Source organism: Tachypleus tridentatus, chromosome 9 (assembly GCF_004210375.1).
Source record: "Tachypleus tridentatus isolate NWPU-2018 chromosome 9, ASM421037v1, whole genome shotgun sequence".
In the NCBI taxonomy this organism is placed as follows: domain Eukaryota; kingdom Metazoa; phylum Arthropoda; class Merostomata; order Xiphosura; family Limulidae; genus Tachypleus; species Tachypleus tridentatus.
The window spans coordinates 32,364,716-32,387,472 of record NC_134833.1 but is presented as its reverse complement, the minus strand read 5'-3'; the positions used below and the strand labels follow the sequence as shown (position 1 = coordinate 32,387,472).

The 22,757-nt window shown below is 29.2% G+C and overlaps 1 protein-coding gene across 1 annotated transcript in view; it reads left to right on the top strand.

Annotated features, from left to right (window-relative positions):
- Positions 1 to 22,757, top strand: part of LOC143225001 (uncharacterized) — an 87,891-nt gene that overhangs the window by 27,490 nt on the left and 37,644 nt on the right. Inside the window, exons 13-27 of the mRNA XM_076453610.1 lie at positions 342 to 395; positions 1,028 to 1,072; positions 3,080 to 3,133; positions 3,946 to 3,990; positions 4,636 to 4,689; positions 7,479 to 7,577; positions 9,177 to 9,221; positions 10,391 to 10,489; positions 12,188 to 12,295; positions 13,170 to 13,223; positions 15,190 to 15,297; positions 16,281 to 16,325; positions 16,556 to 16,609; positions 20,151 to 20,195; positions 21,758 to 21,811. Of these exons, the coding sequence (XP_076309725.1) occupies positions 342 to 395; positions 1,028 to 1,072; positions 3,080 to 3,133; positions 3,946 to 3,990; positions 4,636 to 4,689; positions 7,479 to 7,577; positions 9,177 to 9,221; positions 10,391 to 10,489; positions 12,188 to 12,295; positions 13,170 to 13,223; positions 15,190 to 15,297; positions 16,281 to 16,325; positions 16,556 to 16,609; positions 20,151 to 20,195; positions 21,758 to 21,811 (963 nt within the window). The remainder of the gene's footprint in view (positions 1 to 341; positions 396 to 1,027; positions 1,073 to 3,079; positions 3,134 to 3,945; positions 3,991 to 4,635; positions 4,690 to 7,478; positions 7,578 to 9,176; positions 9,222 to 10,390; positions 10,490 to 12,187; positions 12,296 to 13,169; positions 13,224 to 15,189; positions 15,298 to 16,280; positions 16,326 to 16,555; positions 16,610 to 20,150; positions 20,196 to 21,757; positions 21,812 to 22,757) is intronic.

Genomic DNA, 22,757 nt, shown 5'->3' with positions numbered 1-22,757 from the left:
TAACATTTTACTGTCTTTATTGATTGACAAGTTATTATATTTAGCACACAAACTAAAACTTTGTTATCATTTTAAAGATTATTTTATTATGACTACTTGCTAAACAAAATATTGAAAACACCATTTTGTTTTCATTGAGTTGTTTTCCTCTATTCTTCTGATACAAAAACATATATTTAACAGCTTAGTTTGGCTGAGAAGTAGTTATATTACTTGAAGTTTTAGTTCACATAAAATGATTATGTTGTGGGTTTTCTCACTTAATACAGTTTAATATCTTTTGTACTTTATCTTGTGTTTAAACTTAACTGCTGTAAGTAATTATTCGTCTGGGCTTGTAGGGATATCCAGGTGCAGATGGAGCTAAAGGTGAAATGGGCTCAGTAGGAAAGAAGGTGAGAATCCATAACATGCATATAAACATGTGTGTGTGTATTTTATTATTATTATTAATAGTCTGTTCACAATCAGAACTGTGATATATCAATAATATAACATTTTGTATGATAATCCTCTATCATTGAAACATGGCTTATCAGGAAATGAGAAGAAATTAAACAAACTTGATAAACATCTGATGACAAATAGAAACAAGAGTGCTATAAAATTTATTTTAGGTACTAAACTCAGTGAAAAGTTTTAAAATCAGTTTTAGTGAATAATTGTCTTTACTTAGATTTTATTGTTTTAAAATTAATTATATTAATATAGAAAATATTTAACAACCATACCAGGGTTTTTGTAATAAAATTATGACAAAGTAACTTGTGTTCAGTGTATGTTAAACAGTTGGTTTGTTGTATGGTACTGAATAATGAATTTGACCAAGGGACATAACATTATTCATGCACCTAAATTAATTTAGATCACTATATGGTGAAGTAAAACGGGCTCAAAAACCCATAGACAATTAATGTTCCATTTAATAAAATGTATTTGTATTGTTAATTAAAAAGGCTTAACAAAAGTTTTAGAAAATCAACTAAGTATTTGTTTATTGTTTAAGTAATATTTTTTTTCCTTTTAGGGTGCAATGGGACAGCAGGGTAAAATGGGTATTCCAGGTCCAATGGTATGAATATATACGTTCTTTTTTATGAGTAGAGAAATATATTTTTGTAACATGTATATTTATATCTGATATCTGTAATCCCCCAAGTGGCTCAGTGGTAAGTTTCAAGTAAATCTGTAAAAGGATTGAGAAGAATGTGTGTAACCTAACATTTACCTTCAACGCCCCCTACAATCCCGTATCTGTTTATACTCTTGTCCCTAAGACGTGTTCGTCAATGGTCACATTCAAACTCTTTCTTAACCTGAAGATGACCTAGGAAGGTCGAAATGTTGTTCTCCCCTTATCAATAAAAGTGTTAATACCCATACCAGCCGTTCTGAGATACATTGTGTGATTGTCTGATATGCAGTTTCTTTGTTAGTGAAGTAGTGGTACAAAAGACATGTCTGGATTACCAAAGTTAGTCTAACTCAAACTTTGAGGAGTTCATGAACAAGATGTAGCTTACACGATGAAGAAAACCTTTTTTTTTCCATTGCACACTTTGCATATTGCATTTACATAACCTCTATAACACCTTAAATGCATATCTAAAGTTGTATTTAGTATCCCTGTATAATGTTTCTGGTATTTTCTTTAATATAAACTATTGTGTAATGAACGATGTATGGTACTATGCGGAGTTGATAATTGAAGTCAAAATTATAATATCCTGTTGAAATGAGACACTGTATAATGTTGCAGCATGTGCACTCTGATCCTACTTATTTATGCATGTAAAATTAATTCTTCAGGTGTGACTTTTACTTCTTAATCATTATGTAAGCTGGCTAAGTGGTTGTGTTTGGACGCATCCAGCTATTCAAACCTACATAGTTCATGAACCTTGGTTTTTTAAACTTCTGTAAAAGTTTCTTTGACAAAAGCATCACTGTGTCTATCTCCAGTGTAAAAAGAAAATCCATTTCTTACCACATTTTTAAGATGTTCTGCTCATAATATGTACATTTCCTATGAACTTTGAATAGAGTCACAAATCAGTATTGGTCAATTGCTAATGCAGTCTACAACTAGTTGCATAAAATATATCTAGTGCTTAATCCTTTTGTGGCAGGTTTGGTATAAAATGCACAAGTTAAGTATTTATACTATAACTTTTGATACAGTATGTGTACTTTCAGAAACTTTGGTAAATTTTTAGTAAAGATTTTGACTCTTTTGTAAAAAAAAATCATATCTTTTAATTAATTATTTTTACTAAAGATTTGTTTGTGAAAATATTGATTCTGTTTCATTACTAGCCTGAATGCGAAGTTATTTTTGTGCTATGATCAAAAAACCATTTTTTACCTAAAAAAGCTCAAATATTATGTATTTTATCTCTAAAACCTGCTAAATACATTTCAAACATTTGTTTTCAGTAAAAGTTTGTATTTTTTCTGTTATTTTCTCTGTCCTAAATCAAAATGGGATTGGTCAATTTGACCAACCTCATAACCACCAAAAAATCTAATTTACCACTTTTTTTTTCTATTTTGAGTGATTTCGAATTTTAACCTGAAACCACATTCATTTATCCAAAGTAGCTTTAAGCTCCTAACAGTTATGCATCTATTTATAATTAAATTTTATTTTTACCAACAAATAGGGAAAGCTATGAAAATATATCATAGTTTAAATTGTAAAATAAGGCCATACTGACAATTTCTAAAACACTTATTTGTTACAATAGGTTCCAGGTTTAATAAAATGCAAAAATTGGATTACCATGAATATATATGTTACATAAGTCAATAAAAGTTTTGTAACTTTTTAAAAGTGTCTATACAAAACTTTCAGCTAAAATATCAGCTAAACAGTTTTTTTAGTTCACCATGTAGTTTATTATCTTTATGATGATCTATAGACTACTTTGATCATCCTTATTGAATACAATTTAAATTAAGGATATTGTTATGAAAACCTTTTATTTTCTGTTAGTGTGATCACTATTAATAGTTTTATTATAGCTTTTGTTATGCAGTGTTTTGTATATCAGTATTACTTGTTTCTTTAATAATGAAGGGTCCTCCTGGACTTCGAGGAGAGCGTGGACAAGAAGGACCTTCTGGACCACCTGTGAGTATATATTCTAAATGTGTTGTATTGTATGGTTCAGTTATTTTAGTTAGTTTGATATTTAATATTGTTTGGTATTTTAAAATGATCAGCTACAAAAAGAAAATTACGTTTTTTAAAAAAAAAGTGTTCTATTAAGAGACAAAAAAAAAACTTTATTGAAATAAATTAAGTAACAAGAGCACACTGTATGAAATGCAAATAACCTGAGGGTTTCTGATAACTTATCGCATTTAATCATACTTATTTTTATCTTCTGTGAACTGTGCTGTATTTTAGTTTTAAAATTTGCAGTTTTATCAAATTGAGTACCTTTCATTTAGTCTGAGTAGAGAATAAATCAGTGCTATTAACTGATAGGGTGTCCACAATATACTTCTAATGATATATCTTATAGTTGTATTGACCACAGAAAGATTTCATGTTATGTTGTCTATTATACAAATACTTGAACAAACGTATATTTCTGTGCATATTTAATTAAAATAAAATGAGACAGAACATAAATGTGAAGACATTCTCAAATTTTTTTTCCCTATAACTTGAACTTTGTAATGCAGTGGAAGCCTGTATTTTAGGCATTCAGATTTTGAAAGAAAATTTACCTTTTTTTTTTACTGTGTCAATGATGTAGAGATACAGCCTTTACTATTCCTTATATTATTTTGAAAAGTAAAACTGTGCACTATTTTTAAAATTTTTAAATTATAATCAGCTAAAAATTTATGTAAATGATGTATTTAAATATTTTTATAGCATAAGGTGTTTGTATTATTATTTTTTTATTATTAACTAGTTTTTCATTTATTTAGGGTTTGAGGGGAGCAGATGGTTTACCAGGTCTTCCTGGGCCTCCTGTAAGTCAAATTATGTTTTGATCCATTCATATTTTTACTTTCTAAGTAACCTTTAATGATTACATAATTGGTAGTAAACAACAGCCATTCTGTGAGATACAGTTTGTACTGATGTTATGTTTTTTGTATTTTCATTATTTGTCTTATCTTTTTCTTTTATGGTCACACCTTATTTTTTTCTCTCTATCATGTTTCAAACAGCACTTAATTTATAAAAACCGTTCATTACAACTTTTGTTTAATTTTACATTTTTTATGTCCTGTTAAATGCTTCTTTTCAAGCCAGAAATGAGCCCTTCAGTACTTTATCATTTAAACATCAAGTATATTTCTGGCTTGACAAAATTCATTTGGTCAAAATGGTACCAAAAAAATAAAGAATAAAATTAAATATTTATTTATTTCTAAAGGTCAGTTTGTTTTATCTCTGTGATATGTATTTTTCTTTTTGTAAAAAGCATAGTAACAAAATTTAAATAAAAGGTCCATTTTTATACATTACTTGTTGAATGAGCACATAATTTCAATGTATTTAGTTATAGAACTTTGTTCAATTAGAAACTTTATGTATATAGTTTTACCCTGCTCTATTTCATTACTGTTGTTGGTATGCAGAAAAGTTAAAAGCACAAATTTTATTTTAAGGGACCAAATGGCAATCCAGGTCCACCAGGTATTCCAGGATTATCAGGTTCAAAGGTAGGTAAATCTCTAAACTAGATACTATATAGACTTAACAAATATAGGGGAAGAAGCAGCTATCCTGAGTAATTCCAAATTGTGTGATAATTTCCCTACTCATTTATAAAGCTTGTATCTGTTGATTTACATTTATCAGAGGTCTGTAGTATAAATGAGTTACATATTACTGAGAAAAATGAAAATTGGGATGTTAATGTATCCTAAAAAAATCTCTTAGGACATTGGGACATCTGGTCACCCTATACAACATAATTGTTTTCTATTGAAACTGTATAGAATGCCATACAAGGAAAAACCTACCAATGCCTGTTAGTTATTCCAATAGTTATTAGCATCTTAAAACAAAACTGTTAGTGTAATAAAATATTTTTTTTTCAATTTTGTACATCTGTATAAAGACCTGTAACATTAATGACACTTGTACTTTTAACTATTGCAAACAGTCGTGTATTCTAATCACTTATTTTTCGTTAAATATATTTTTGCAGTCCAAACTTACCTCTTGTCACAAGATTAGCTATTCTCGTTCAGTGGTGCCCTCTACATGCAAACGTTTTCTTTATGGATGTTGCAAGCCTTGTGCTCTCTCCTTATTGGAACAGTACATTCCAATGTAGGTGTATCTCATGCAAATCATCATATCATCAACTATTAACCAATAGAAGCATAATATGCTCATGAGACTTCCTTTACAGTCCTCTACTGAACCTCCACTTCTAATTTCGCAAGTACAGTCTGATGTGCTTAGCTCCTCTATACCTCGTAGTTTTTGCCCTTGGGTTTTACAGATTTTTTCATTTAGACAAAAAGTATACATCGCTCAAAAGTGGTGCAGTTCTCCTACTCTGATATCCAGATCTCTTTCTCTTGTGGTCAGGGATATTCTTTGGATGCTTCTGGGGGTGCTTCTGTTGTTCCCTCTCACCAGTTTCTTCTTCTCCTCAGTTTGAGATTCTAGCTAATTCTGTGAGAGGAGGCAAATACTCTATTAGAAACTATAATTTTCTTATACTGAAAATGCATTTCCAATAGGTACCTACCTTTCCTCACACTTCTCACTTTGTTGGTGCTCGCATCTTCTGCCAAACTTTTAAGCTATGGTTTGATAGAGGAGTGTAGAATGAGTCATATGTGTCACATGAGCAAACTATGCTACTATTGGTTAATAGTCGAGGCATGATGATTTGCATGAGAGATATGTTGAAATATACTATTCCAACAAGGGAAGAGTACAAGACTTGTGGCATCTGTCAAGAAAAGGTTCACATATAGAGGGCAGCACTGATTGAGAATAATTTATCTTATGAGATGAGGTACCTTTTGGAAATACACCATCAGCATAGGAAAATTATAATATTTTAATGACAATGATTGTTTTATATAGATATTTTGTAAAATAAATCATATGTGATCAAGAGAATGGATTGAAAGTTGCAACAGAAAATCGATTTTAAGACATTTGTTAAACATAACTATATTATGTAGGATTGGATCCTGTTAAAAGAAGTAGAAGAGAATATACAAGTTAAACATGTTAAAAGAAACACACACTAACTTTAACAAGAAATTTCTTTACAAGTTAAAATATATTTTTATTTGGTGTAAGTTTTTTTATCTCTATGTAAATTGGTTTTTGGCTGTTTTCACATTTCATATTTGTAGCATCCATAAAGAAATATTATGAATATACTGCATTCTGTGTCATTTAAAAATGAAGCCAGATGTATAATTTGCTTTTCTTCAATTTCCATGCACATTTATGGAGTTTGACATTTACCTTCTTTTTAGTTTATTATTTAGCCTATAGTGGGTCAATAGTAAATCTAAAGTCTTGTAATGCTAAAATCTGGGTTTTGATGCCACTGGGAGGTATAGTACAGATAGCCCAATATACAGCTTTTTGTTTTGCAACAAACAAAAGCTTATTATTCAGAAAACAAGATTATTCTGATGTGTTGTCATTTTTCTAGACTTAATCTGTTTTTGTTTGACTCTGTAGGAAAATATGTTAATAAGTTAAAGGATGAAAGTGTAGCACTGTATTTATTTAGTGTTTTTATATAAATCTTAAACCAATATTTTTCACAAAATCAACAAAAGCTAATCTTTTTGGTCATATATTCATTATTTCTTAAGTAAATGCTATTGATATCTCTGTTGTTCACTCAACAGGTGGTACAGTAGCTACAATAATTTAGGAAAAATCTGTATTGTGGACAACAGAGAAACCAAGAGTAAGTCTGAAGTCTTAAAAGGCTAAAATTTGGTTTTCAATAACCTTGATTGGCACAGCACAGACAACCCATTGTGTAATTTTGTGTTTTAATTTCAAACCAAATGAAGTATTAATGATATGTAACTACTGTTTGTGCCACTGGGGTCAACTTTAATAAATACACTGTAAGATCATGCAGCCATGGAATTGGTTAGTGATAACCTTATAATCTAAGGTAGTATTGTTTTGTGATGAAAATTGTGTACAGTTAATCTTAAGTTCCTTTGGATGTGCAAAATATTTATTCTTTTTTATAAACAAAATTTATTTGAGTGAAATATTAATCATCTAGTGTACTATATTTTTAAATAACAAGCTTGAGATTGCTTTAGCACCACATTTTGTGTCTCTGGAGTGGGCAATATTGACTGTTTTGAAGCAGAAGGTTTACACAGAAAAAATTATTTAAAACATTGGATTTTAGGACAGATATGATGAATTAAAGTTCTTTTAGATGTTTGAGTAACAGTTGAAATATTAATAAAACTTACCTTTCTTCTGTGCTACGTAGGGAGATGCAGGTCATCCAGGACCCAAAGGCATGCAAGGTTTACAGGGCCCAAGAGGAGAGCCAGGTAGACTAGGTATTGCAGGGGAAGTTGGACAGTTGGTACGTGTATAATCGAAACTTATAATTCTAAAAAGGAGAACTACTTAATTCTGGTTATTTTTTGGGAAAATTGGCTGATGGTACATATAAGAATCAGATAGTTTATATCCCAGTTGATGAGAAGTGAACAATCAACTCTTGTTAGGTAAAAGAGTGAGTTAATATAGTCCTGGGATATCTGAGTATGATTTACAAATGGATACCATCCAGTTTTGTACCAGGTCAGGAAAAAAAAAAAAAGAGCTCGTTGTGACACATACAGCTAAGAGATGTTAATTAAAAACACAGATGAAAATTTGAAAAAAATCAAACTTACAAGGCTCAGGAGAGGATTTTAGTAGTGAAAATATCATAGAGGAAAGATTATAGTTGTTAAATTGTTGAATTATTTACCAAATAATCTGAAAGAATTCATTCAGTGATGAAACACATCATTACAATATATTAAGGGTTAGAGAGAACAAAAAAGAATCATTAAAAGTGTTATTCCATAAGAAAATGAGTCATTGAGTGTATGAGTTTTATCTTTAAAGAAACTAAAATTTAACCACCATCATCCTGGTGAAATTACTTTATCACATATTTCTCTCTCTTCTAATAGTTAAAGTTCTAAAAAAATTTAAGTGGATTTTAGTTTTCAACTAACCAATTTTATAATTACTATCAAGCTTGACTAGCAATAATTTTATATTATTTTTGAAAATTGTAGTCAAATGTTATGTTACTATTTCTCTGTGTTCATCTGATTCTGTAAAACATTTTACCAAGAAAGCTGTATAATATACACAGTACTAACTAGAATTTTGAATGTATTTGAAAGTTTTACACTTAGTGGAAATGACATTTGCTTCTTGTTTATTAATTAATGAATCATTTATTTGTTTCTCAGTGTTTTGGATTTCTTTAGAATCTCACATTTAGTGACATTTATGTGTTTTTTTTCAAAGTTGTTGATTAATAAACCAGTTTTTTTATTCCTAGTGTTTTGGATACCTTATGGGCCTTACAGTTAGTTATAATTAATTTTTTGTTAATTAATGAACTAAATATTATTTTTCGTATACATTTTTAATTATGTCCAAATTCTGACAATTAATATAACTTATGTCTACTTATTAATAAAATTAATCAGTTATTTTATACCTATAGTTTGAACTCTTTCTGTCTTACTACTCTTGCAAACATGTAATAAATTATAGTTTTTATAATTTGCTAATTTAGGAAACAATTATTTGAATTTGATAGTTTGAACTGTACACAATACCATAAAGGCAAATAATGTTCTGTTTTGAACAAAACTCATTTCTTTTTATTATATTCACACAAAACTTGGGTTAGCCCTTTTGGTAGAGGTCTAGATTTCAGAGCTAGGTTTGAACTAGTACAATATTACAAAATATTTCAAGCAGTTTAAGCTATGAATGTGTTATAAGAATGAAGCCATTCTTATAACATTTGACTTGGTATTTATGGTGCTCAGAGGATACTGCTGACTGGCCACTTTCTCTCTTGTCAGTAGCTCAAAATTAAGGCTACATAGAATACTTTAGTATATTTTTTATAAATACTAATGCAGTGTACATGTTTATTTTCTTTAAGGGTCCACCAGGGAAAGATGGACAACATGGAGAAAGAGGATTACCAGTGAGTGCATGGACATGATGAGACTAAGTTAATGTGTGTTGAGCAATTAACAAACTACTGAATAATTAATTTACAGCCCTTATATCATTATCCTGCATATTAGTATCAGATCTATTACTGACCAAACTTAACAGATTTATGTATAAAACCTGCACAAAGATATTTTTATGTTAAGTTAGAATATAGTAGGTATACCCATTACTAGAAGTAAATAACATCAGTTCATTATTATCATTTATGTTTGCTATAAGATAGTAGTGTTAGGGTTAATGATTTTTTATTAACCCTAACACTACTATCTTATAGCAAACATAAATGATAATAATGAACTAATGTTTGCTATAAGATAGCAGTGTTAGGGTTAATGATTTTTTATTCACTTTCCTGTGTGTTTTTCTGAGAAGAGGATATAATATTCTTTACCAACCACATTTCATTCAATGCCTGATTTCATTAGGCCAACTGACACATAACCATAACAATGATTGAAATACTATTTATATAAGTCATCTATAGAATAATACCTGTTATGGTCACACATAACTAGCATATTATTGTTTCATTTACTTCACATCAAACAAAGCTAGCATGCTTGAACATTCTGATACAGGTTTAATGTTATATTATAAAACATTTGTTACCCTCAGTGCTTATTGTAAGATACTAGATATGTCATATTTGAATACTACTAACAACAAAAACCATTACAGAACAATGCTTGTCTGTTCTGTAACTATAACTTGTAGTGTTCACTCTAATTTTTCTTTACTGAGTAAACTACAAAATCCTGTGAGCAGTTTGTTGTCCAAAGGTGTGTTTGGTTTTCATAGTTTCAAAAATTATTCCTTTTAAAAAGCTGAACAGCACATTGTTTTAAGTGGCTGTTGGCACCTGTACTACATTCTTACATTTGGACATAGTATTTCCTAAGTTGTAGGTCGGTGTCCTCCACGTGAAACTGTTACCAACTGATTAATTTGCTCTTTCATTTTTGAAGTTCAGTTCTTGCCTGATCATGCACACATGTAGCTTAGAGAATTCACTGGTAATAAGTAGTAAATTTAGTAAAATATCTTGATATTAACATGTTATTCTGTGTTAGTATCCTACTTTATTACACTATTTTACTATATAAAAATATAAATGTATTTTTCTCTAATTTTTTTCAGGGTGATAGAGGTCCTGCTGGAGTACAAGGTTTTCCTGGGGCTATAGGTCCTCCTGGACTCACTGGTAGTCCAGGACCTGTTGGACCTAAAGGAGCACCAGTAAGTGAGATTTCACATCATGAGAAAGCAACCTAGTAAAATTGTGACTTTTGCTTAATAATTGGTCTGTTTCTTGTTTAACCAGAAAAAAATGAGATTCTTTCTCAATACGTTTATGAATACTTACTTTGAAAGTAAGGAAACAATAAAAGCACAATGAAATCAGTACTATACATGATAAAAAAAATTCATACACAAAATGTTTAATGACATATTTGAATTTATACATAGATTATGAATATTCTCTAGGATAATTTTAACTTATGGAAGGTTTGCAACTTGATTTAAAATATTATCAGAATTTTTCTGTTGTGTTGCTGAAAAATTAATATGCTCTAGAACATTAAATTAGAAATTGTTATTATAAATGAATGAGCTAGTGTATCATGTTTTATAACCTTTTCACTTCTATTAAGTCCCCTGGTGGACAGTGATAAGTTTCAATAATTATAGTACTAAAATCTAGGTTTCAGTTTCCTGATAGACTGAGCACAGTGGCTCAGCATGGCCAGGTGGTTAAGGCACTTGACTTGTAATCTGAGGGCTTCAGGTTCGAATCCCCATCACACCAAACATGCTCATCCTTTCAGTCGTGGGGGTGTTATAATGTTATGGTAAATCCCACTATTTGTTGGTAAAATAGTAGCCCAAGAGTTGGCAGTGGGTGGTGATAACTAGCTACCTTACCTCTAGTATTATACTCCAGAATTAGGGACGGCTGGTGCAAATAGCCCTCATGTAGCTTTGCGCAAAATTCAAAACAAAGAAACAGAGCACAAGTACAACTTCTGTTATAACCTTAAGAAACACTGTATATGACTTATCAACAGTAGATTTTATGGTATGGTACTTGGTTTGTTAATAAAGTAGAAGAACCTCCCTTTGATATGAGCACAGGTTTGGATAACCAGTTAATAAAATTATAAATGTTTTGATTTCCAACTTCACTTTAAATCATCCTAAATAAAACATTACATTTGTGACATACTTTAACTTGTCTCCATACTGCAGTGCACGAGTGAATTAGCTGCTGACATGTACTTGCCTTCATATGTTAATTACTCGCATCATTAATGAGCTGGGTAAGACTGTAGGTGACCGAGTCATACACTTTACAGAATAAGATCATCACAATTAGTTAGCATTAGCTAACAAAAACTTGCACCATGGAACACCTAGAGCTGTATTGGCTCCCATTGGTTAGGTATTTTTGTCACAAAAATGAACTTAAACTTTGCTGCTTCTAATTTTATGGATTGTATTTTATTATTTGCTTCTCTGTCATAACATTTTTAGGAATTCTTCATCATTAATTAAGCTGCCTTATTTCTGACATGGTATCTGAAGGCTTTAACAACTAGTACAAGTCAAGTTTTATACTGAAATTAGGTGAAACATGTTTCACTTAAGATTAATCTTTTCTACTGTTTTCTGGGGAAATATATCACTTTTTAAATAGTTAACTTTTTTCTTACTAGAAGATATGAACAGTAATATGTAATTGACTATGAAGTAATGTAGGTAGATGATCTTCATATTTGATGTGTTGACCATTAAAACTTTTAACAACATCTGAAAATTTTCAACTGCTCTCTAAAATGTTATAGATAGCACATTTCTTTACTTCTGTATAAATATTAGTATGATATGTAACCTGTCTTTAAAATCAAGTATTTCTATTTTATTTTGTTCTTATAGGGAGTTCTAGGAATAAGAGGCCCTAAAGGGGATGCTGGTAGTAAAGGAGAGTTAGGATTACCTGGACCACGAGGTATTCCAGGAACACCAGGAGACTCAGGAAATATGGTAAATTACATCGTAATGATGCATATAAATATTTAAGTTAAAAATCAGCTTCTAACTAGAATGCTTTTTAGAAAGTAGAACCATGAATAAGCTGATATCAGCAGATTGATGTATCATGTATTAAAATTATATATCAACACACACACAGACATTTCACTTTTTTAAATGATGTAAATATATTTAGAATGTATCAGTAACCAAATATGGTTATTTGAATTATTCAATTGTTGAGTTGAGGTTATTATAATGAGTCAGATAAACTAATTCGGACTGGTCATCAGTGTAACATATGTTGATGAAGTTTGGTTTTCTTAAGTTATACAAAAGTTTTGTGTATAACTTTGGTTTACAGTTTTGGAAAACTACATTCAATACAGTCAACAAATGAGTCAGTAATGTTTGATTATATGGTTTGCAAAGAGTTAGTCAGTGAAATGATTGTTATTTGTAAGTGTTATTACAATTAATATAAGCATGTAGCTGCAGTTACATGAAGAGTTTTATATAATTTTCTGACAAAGCTATTATCTGTTCGATATTAATTACCATGTAAAAGAAAACAAGAAACTCAAAAAATTACAAAATGAAGAATTTTACAGTTTACAAAGATGTTATTGTTGAAAGTTATAATTAAATTGTTATTAATTACTTGAAGTCTTATTAATTTTGTCTGAGTGATGATTCTTAAAAAAATTAAAATCAGTTTACTTTTCAAAGAAATCATCAATTCTGGGCTTACAATAAGTTTAAAGAACAATATTCTACATCAACAGTTATAGAAAAGTAAGGGGGAAGTTTTCTTTACCTGATTGTATACTGTTTCTTTATTAGAAATTATTATGTAATATTTTTAGTCATTTACCATTTGTTTTAGGGAGCAAGAGGAGTGCCTGGATCACCAGGTGATGTAGGACCACCAGGAGAAAGGGTAGGATTTTGGAAGTATTTTAAAACCTGTTTGTCAGTTAAGAGTCATTACATTTAATATTTATCATATCCATTTATGTTGCACTTATGTATGTTGTTTAAGTAATGTAAGAAATATCTTACTTGAAAGTGTTACTGAAACAATTGAAAAAGAATTCCAATGTCTCTGTCTTAGATTAATAAGAGAAACTTTAACTATATCAACATGGGCATTGTCAATTTGATCAACCAATGTACTTGTACTTGTTTAAAGTCCTTATGGACTTAATACTTCTAACTTTCAATATATTGTGTATATCTTTACAAAATTTGGCAGTTTTTTAGTTATCATTTTAAGTCTTTCACATGCAATAAATAATATTTCTGGTGAAGTATTTTTAAAAAACTAAAATAAAGGTTTATCCATTAATATATTATTAATATATATATTGGGTATTTGTTTTGACTAGTTTCTGTTCAAAGTAATTTCCATGTTAGGATTAAAAATCTCAAATTTCTGTGTAATTTCTAAAAACCTAATTACATTTCAAATGTTTGTTTTTTCAGTAAAACTTTGTATTTCATCTGTTATTTTCTCTACCTTACTGAAAATGGGATTGGTCAGTTTGACTGACTTTATAACCACCAAAAAAAAATTAAATTACCCTTTTTTTTCTTTTAAGAATGACTTCAGATTGTAATATGAAACCATATTTGTTTACCCTAATTAACTTTAAGCCCATAATAGTATACATCTATTTGTAATTAAGTTTTATTGTTTTATTTCCCTTTGAACTATGTCTAACTAGTGTCTGTGCCACAAGTTGTAAGTCACTGGGGGCACGTGAAGCTTAAATTACACTACCAAACTACATTACCAAATGCTACTTTCATGTTTGTCTCACGAAACATTTTTATTATCTTATTATTGTTTATTTTACCTACTCTAATCTTAAATAACCTAAAATGATTCTTATTTTTACATTTTAGTTACTTTTATTATAACAAATAAAGAATGAATATAAAAACAAGAAATAGAGTTCTTAACAAATCTTTTTGTTTCTTGCCATCCATTGTTGAGAATATTTAATCTTTTTATTCTAATGGTAATAATGCACTAAATTATTTTTATTTAATTAAATAGTGTACCAAAGAACATAGACAAATAACATGCAGAAAGTAGACAATTTCCCCTAATTCTCACAATCTTTCTGACTTTCTAATTATGCAGTAAGATCCATTATATATTCATCCAAGCTAGTCATTGAGTTTCTCACTGTAATATTTCTTGTACTCCGGGTGGAACTGATTGTCATCTGTCCAAAACACAGTATTATGCAGTACATTATTTGATAGATTAAAACCATGGTTTTCCATCAGCTATATGTAATATATAATTAAACATAAGAGAGAACTATGAACATATCCTGAAAGACAGGATGTGACAAGTGAGTGTGGAAGGAAGGGTTTGATTTTCTATTGATAGTTTTATTGTGAAACAAATTTAAAAGTATAAGACTTATGGTTTGTCTAAGTAATAACAATATTTAGTAATTTTGCATTTCATTTCTTACTCTTTCAATGGGTGATGGAAAAAATAGAGAAAACAAGATTCCTAGAGGAAATATGTTATGTGTGCCATACTAGGGGAAATTCAGATTCTTGTAAAATATTTCCTTGTAAAATTAGGAACTTAGTACTTATATACAGTAAAATATAGATTGTTATTTAAGATTTTTATGCTATACAAATTGTTATAATGTGAACAAAAGTGGTCCAATTAAATTTTGAATGTAAGACATTAAAACTTTCTCTTGTGCATTGTAAAGGATGCCTGTGTTGAAAGATGTTATAATGATTATTAAACTGAACTGATGTATGCAATATGAGGTATGGCTTCCTAGTGTAAACATTATGGTTTGATGTCAAACTTTAAATTAAAAAGGTGATTTAACTTTAAAGTTTATAAACAAACTGTATTTTTACAGGGGCCTTTGGGTCCACGAGGGTTGCCTGGTCCAAGTGGTCCAATGGGGCTAAAAGGATCTCAAGGAGATCGTGGTGCTATTGGACCCCAAGGTACCAAAGGCTCAAAGGTTTGTATCAATGGCCATGTATTATTTGTTTGTAATTAAAACTTTTCATGCCCAAAATGTTTACAGATTTTATTTTAAATATATGACATATGATTAAAGTTAGAATGGATAAACAGCATTATTTATAGGCTGTAGTTTATTATATGTGGTGAAAGTACTTTTATATTTTAATATGATTATTTCATGTATTAAAGACTGCAAGGTAACTGAACAATGTTTATACCAGACTACCATAGGTTTTCACATACATGTTTAAACTTTTTAGCATTTTTCATTTGTTCTCTCATTTTTTAAGGTATAGAAACTTTAATAATTTGTATGCAAATGATAGATTCTTTTGGTCAAGATCTGTATACGGGTTTCCCGGTAGGAAGTCTTAAGTCTTTAGATTTACAAGACTAAACTACTGGTTCAATCCCCTGCAACAGATTGCCCAAGATGGTTTTGCTCTGAAACAAACAACAACTTGTATTTGGCAGTGTAAGGCCAGTTGCTTATGGAATTGTCATTGTTGATTTAGGGGATACATAGCACTATCAGGTTAAGAAAATCTATTTTATATTTGAAATAAGTTTTTCTATAAAATGTAGCATTTGGAAAAAGGGGAAAAAAGGCAGAAAGGTATATTTATATTTAATTGATGTATTTTTTGATATTGAAAGAATATTCATTAATATTACTGACTGTTCAGTTGCTTACTAAATTAAAGTGTAATAGAGACATGATTTCTCAAAAGTTTTTTGAAAAGTCTATCAGATTTCATAATATTCAAAACTAACAGGATATTTTAGGTAATGAATCAAAAATCTTAAAGTGTGCAATCACATCAATTTAGCACATCCACTTATACAAATAATTCCACATCATTCAGATCATTTTGAATACAAATCTAAAATGTTATGGGTTGTTTTTTGCTTTCATTAAGAAGATAATTATAGATAGATATGTTTTAAATATGTTGATTAATTTATATCTCTGTTTAGGGAGATACTGGAAACCTGGGTAAAACTGGTCCTCAAGGACTTCAGGTATGATCACAAACACATGTATTAGTTTTTTTTTAATGCTCATAGTTTTTAAACATGTATTAGGACCAGTCTAAGTGTATGGTTAAAAATTAACTAATATTTACTAAGGTATGAAACCTGTTGAGAAGTGTAAATTCATGTGAGCAGATTTATTTTACAAACACTCGTGTATTTTGTTCTAAGACTATCTGGATGAATATATCTATACACACATACTTCATTCTGTACAGGGTCTCAGAGGTCGACAAGGGATACCAGGAAAAGATGGCAATCCAGGAATTAAGGTGAATTAGTATTGTGTATGTAGGTATTGTAGTGTACAATGAGACTGTATTGTATTATGGAAACATGTTGATTAAAAACTTGAAGGAAAGTTTTATAAATATATAATGAGAGGACATGTAGAAATCATCAGATGAAAATGCAGTTTGATGGTTGTGTTTACTAGATTGGTAGCAAGATTAGAAGTTATTATATGAAAACATAGTTTGATGATTGTGTTTACTAGATTGGTAGCAAGATTAGAAGTTATTATATGAAAACATAGTTTGATGATTGTGTTTACTAGATTGGTAGCAAGATTAGAAGTTATTATATGAAAACATAGTTTGATGATTGTGTTTACTAGATTGGTAGCAAGATTAGAAGTTATTATATGAAAACATAGTTTGATGATTGTGTTTACTAGATTGATAGCAAGTGTAGAAATCATTATATGAAAACATAGTTTGATGATTGTGTTTACTAGATTGATAGCAAGTGTAGAAATCATTATATGAAAACATAGTTTGATGATTGTATTTACTAGATTGATAGCAAGTGTAGAAATCGTTAGATGAAAACACAGTTTGATGGTTGTGTTTATTAGACTGATAACAAGTATAAAAATGATTAGATTAAAACACAGTTTGATGGTTGTGTTTATTAGACTGATAACAAGTATAAAAATGATTAGATTAAAACACAGTTTGATGGTTCTGTTTATTAGACTGATAAGTTAAAAATCACTAGATGAAAACAGTTTGGTGGTTGTGTTTACTAGATTAATAGCAAGTGTAGAAATCATTAGATGAAAACACAGTTTGATGGTTGTGTTTATTAGATTGATAACAAGTATAAAAATGATTAGATTAAAACACAGTTTGATGGTTCTGTTTATTAGACTGATAACAAGTATAAAAATGATTAGATTAAAACACAGTTTGATGGTTGCGTTTATTAGACTGATAACAAGTATAAAAATGATTAGATTAAAACACAGTTTGATGGTTGTGTTTATTAGACTGATAACAAGTATAAAAATGATTAGATTAAAACACAGTTTGATGGTTGTGTTTATTAGATTGATAACAAGTATAAAAATGATTGGATTAAAACACAGTTTGATGGTTGTGTTTATTAGATTGATAACAAGTATAAAATGATTAGATTAAAACACAGTTTGATGGTTGTGTTTATTAGATTGATAACAAGTATAAAAATGATTAGATTAAAACACAGTTTGATGGTTGTGTTTATTAGACTGATAACAAGTATAAAAATGATTAGATTAAAACACAGTTTGATGGTTGTGTTTATTAGACTGATAACAAGTATAAAAATGATTAGATTAAAACACAGTTTGATGGTTCTGTTTATTAGACTGATAAGTTAAAAAATCACTAGATGAAAACAGTTTGGTGGTTGTGTTTACTAGATTAATAGCAAGTGTAGAAATCATTAGATGAAAACACAGTTTGATGGTTGTGTTTATTAGATTGATAACAAGTATAAAAATGATTAGATTAAAACACAGTTTGATGGTTCTGTTTATTAGACTGATAACAAGTATAAAAATGATTAGATTAAAACACAGTTTGATGGTTGCGTTTATTAGACTGATAACAAGTATAAAAATGATTAGATTAAAACACAGTTTGATGGTTCTGTTTATTAGACTGATAACAAGTATAAAAATGATTAGATTAAAACACAGTTTGATGGTTGCGTTTATTAGACTGATAACAAGTATAAAAATGATTAGATTAAAACACAGTTTGATGGTTGCGTTTATTAGACTGATAACAAGTATAAAAATGATTAGATTAAAACACAGTTTGATGGTTGCGTTTATTAGACTGATAACAAGTATAAAAATGATTAGATTAAAACACAGTTTGATGGTTCTGTTTATTAGACTGATAACAAGTATAAAAATGATTAGATTAAAACACAGTTTGATGGTTCTGTTTATTAGACTGATAACAAGTATAAAAATGATTAGATTAAAACACAGTTTGATGGTTGCGTTTATTAGGCTGATAACAAGTATAAAAATGATTAGATTAAAACACAGTTTGATGGTTGCGTTTATTAGACTGATAACAAGTATAAAAATGATTAGATTAAAACACAGTTTGATGGTTGTGTTTATTAGACTGATAACAAGTATAAAAATGATTAGATTAAAACACAGTTTGATGGTTGTGTTTATTAGATTGATAACAAGTATAAAAATGATTAGATTAAAACACAGTTTGATGGTTGCATTTATTAGACTGATAACAAGTATAAAAATGATTAGATTAAAACACAGTTTGATGGTTGCGTTTATTAGACTGATAACAAGTATAAAAATGATTAGATTAAAACACAGTTTGATGGTTCTGTTTATTAGACTGATAACAAGTATAAAAATGATTAGATTAAAACACAGTTTGATGGTTGCATTTATTAGACTGATAACAAGTATAAAAATGATTAGATTAAAACACAGTTTGATGGTTGCGTTTATTAGACTGATAACAAGTATAAAAATGATTAGATTAAAACACAGTTTGATGGTTGCGTTTATTAGACTGATAACAAGTATAAAAATGATTAGATTAAAACACAGTTTGATGGTTGCGTTTATTAGACTGATAACAAGTATAAAAATGATTAGATTAAAACACAGTTTGATGGTTTTGTTTATTAGACTGATAACAAGTATAAAAATGATTAGATTAAAACACAGTTTGATGGTTCTGTTTATTAGACTGATAACAAGTATAAAAATGATTAGATTAAAACACAGTTTGATGGTTCTGTTTATTAGACTGATAACAAGTATAAAAATGATTAGATTAAAACACAGTTTGATGGTTGCGTTTATTAGACTGATAACAAGTATAAAAATGATTAGATTAAAACACAGTTTGATGGTTGCGTTTATTAGACTGATAACAAGTATAAAAATGATTAGATTAAAACACAGTTTGATGGTTGCGTTTATTAGACTGATAACAAGTATAAAAATGATTAGATTAAAACACAGTTTGATGGTTGTGTTTATTAGACTGATAACAAGTATAAAAATGATTAGATTAAAACACAGTTTGATGGTTGTGTTTATTAGATTGATAACAAGTATAAAAATGATTAGATTTAAACACAGTTTGATGGTTGTGTTTATTAGATTGATAACAAGTATAAAAATGATTAGATTAAAACACAGTTTGATGGTTCTGTTTATTAGACTGATAAGTTAAAAAATCACTAGATGAAAACAGTTTGGTGGTTGTGTTTACTAGATTAATAGCAAGTTTAGAAGTCATTAGATGAAAACATAATTTAAACATTGTGGTTACTGTTGAAAGCTAAATGCTGATGTATGAAAATGAGGTTAGATCAGATTTAAACTCGAAGTTTTTATTCTTTTTGGCCCATTTACAAAACAATTTTTGACATTGACTGATTCAAGATTTGGTCACTTTTTCGTCAGTGTTCACGCACATTTTGGTTTTTTCTAAAAAGTTTATAGAATTATTTATTAAAAGTATATTGAATAATTTTCTTAATTTTCAGGGAGAACCTGGGATTAATGGAAAACCTGGTGATCAAGGGCCACAAGTATGGAGACTGTATTAATTTTATCATTAATGTATGAAAGAAGCTATTAATTAGGAGCAATGTTTGTGTGTGTTGGAAGTGGGAAAGGGGTGTTTCTGAGGGTGAAGATAGTCATAAATAATCCTTGCCCTCCTCTGTTACCTCTGCATCTAATAAAAAAAATGCTTACTGTTAAAGCTGATTTACTTCCTAAATACTACATTATTATGTATGTTTATGAGACACAGAGTGTAACCTTTTCAATTTTTTCTATAGCTAACCTTGCTATTTTGACAGGGAGGAGCATGCTATCATCTCTGCTGTTAATGAGATACAATTTTGTTTAGTAGGTTAGAAAGCTATACCAAGTTATAAGTTCTTAAGGTTAATCACTAATCATACTTGTGTGTGAAAGAGAAAATGTAGCATGCTTTTATCTTAAGTGCTGTGATATAAATAAATTATTTTTGTTGTAATTAAAGATTCAGTTTTTAAATGAAGATAATGGACAAAGATTATTCAAGACTTGAAGATCCTTGTTTAATCAATGTTCATCTAGCAAAATTTTATTCACTTTTTCAATTTCATTTCTAGTCGTTACCATTATTAGTCTTTGAAATACTTTCAGTGTCAGTTTTCTAGCTTTAGTAGTTTTATCTAGTAATTTTGGAGTAATAATTTTCAATTTTAAGAATAATCAGGTATTTTGTGCTAAATAATTTGTTCTTGTTTTTCAGTTGGTGTTAGTTTTATATTGTATGAGAGGAAAATACTTAAAAACCATTGTTGTTGTTTTTTTAAAAGATATTTTTCTGCACTCTTAGTTTCACTAGTAAAGAGATACATAGAAATTTCTCATGGGCAAACTTCACTTACTGGAGTTGCATGAGCATTAATGTTTTATTACTGGTACAATTAAATATCTACAAAAAAGAGCATAATACACAACTAGAAAAGCAAGAACATTTGTTTTAAATATTTTTTTTAGCTTCAACCATACCTTACAAGACATTTTATAAATGAACATACCTCTCTCAAAAATTGAAATTTGACTAGGCTGTTACAAAGGAATGTGAACATAGCTCTCTGTAAGTTGAGTTGGCTACATTTTCATGAAGTAGTGTAACACACACACACACACACACACACACACTGCCCAGTCTACCTTTATAAAGAATTTAAAAAATGTTTTTGTGGTAGAAAGCTTTTGGGCACCATTTTGGCACCTGAAATTAAGTTTCAGATTGGGCTTATTTCTCTATGAAATGAGGTTAGCATTTTACCTATACAATTGAAATTATTAACTAAAGAAATATTTTTTTCTAATGCTCATTTTCTGGTCAACAGAGAATACTCTTGAAATATCATTAAGGAACCTAATACTTCATTGTAAAAAATGGGACACATACACGTAACTACGATAGGAAACAATTTCATCTGGCAAAAGAAATGCAATTGAATTACAATTCATCAACTTTTTTTATTCAGTAATATATTAACTTGTATAGTTTTTCTTGACATATTTCTGAAATCTTTCTATGATTAAGTCACCTTAAATTATTTTCTTTTTTCCATCTTTCCAGGGGCTCCAGGGTGTTCCAGGTATTGCAGGAAAAAGGGGTCTTCCTGGAGAACCAGTAAGAAGTTCTGAAGTTCATAAGATAAAAAATAAAATCAGAAAATAAAACATTAAGCAACTCTTGTTTTTTTCCTGGAATTAGTTTTAAAGTATACAATAAATAATTAGGCAGTTTATTATATTTTAAAGTTTAATGATATACCAAGTGAGATTCCTTGTGTGTGAAACATGTGCAGTTGTTATGTTTTGTAGTTATTCCACTTATCAAACCTGTAAACTGTTGTCATAATCAAAACTGAACCTGTAGCACGTAGTACAGAATATTTATTGGTCAAATAAAATTAACACTATATAACACAATTTTTACTTTTTCTTGTTCCTGGGCAGCAAGTGTTATTTCCCAATTCCTTGTGCCTAAATTAAATGGAAAAGACCTATTTTTCTCTTCAAACTTTGCTTTTGTGGCCTGGGAGCATATAACCAAAAAATGACAGGAGACTATATTTGGGGGTTGATATATGAAAGTGATTTACACTACAGTCCCAAATCTCAAAAACTACTCACTTCTAAACATTTTTGTTCATTTTGGTATAACTTGATTGGTATGTTGTTTTATTCAGACTTTATGTAAATGAAAATGTCCAAATTTGCCCATTTTTACATAGAAAATAGGTTAATTTCTAAATTTCATTATCCAGGTCAAAAAGCAAAGTTGGAAGGGAATAATGGCCATTTTCTGTACTTTTACAACATAAGCAACTATGAAATAACACATACTGTCCAGGAACAAAATTTGTGTTACATTGTGTAATTTGTCATCATCTTTGGTAATAGTTGGGTGATTAGATGAAAATTGGAGCTTAGATTATGCATTAGTTTTTATTAATGTAATTTATGCATGTTAAAATGTTTTACTTTACTGTATGATATATGAAAGCATATAGTTTTTTTTTTTTATCATTGAACGGATACAACATGTTCCTGTAAGTAATTAGCATAAATAT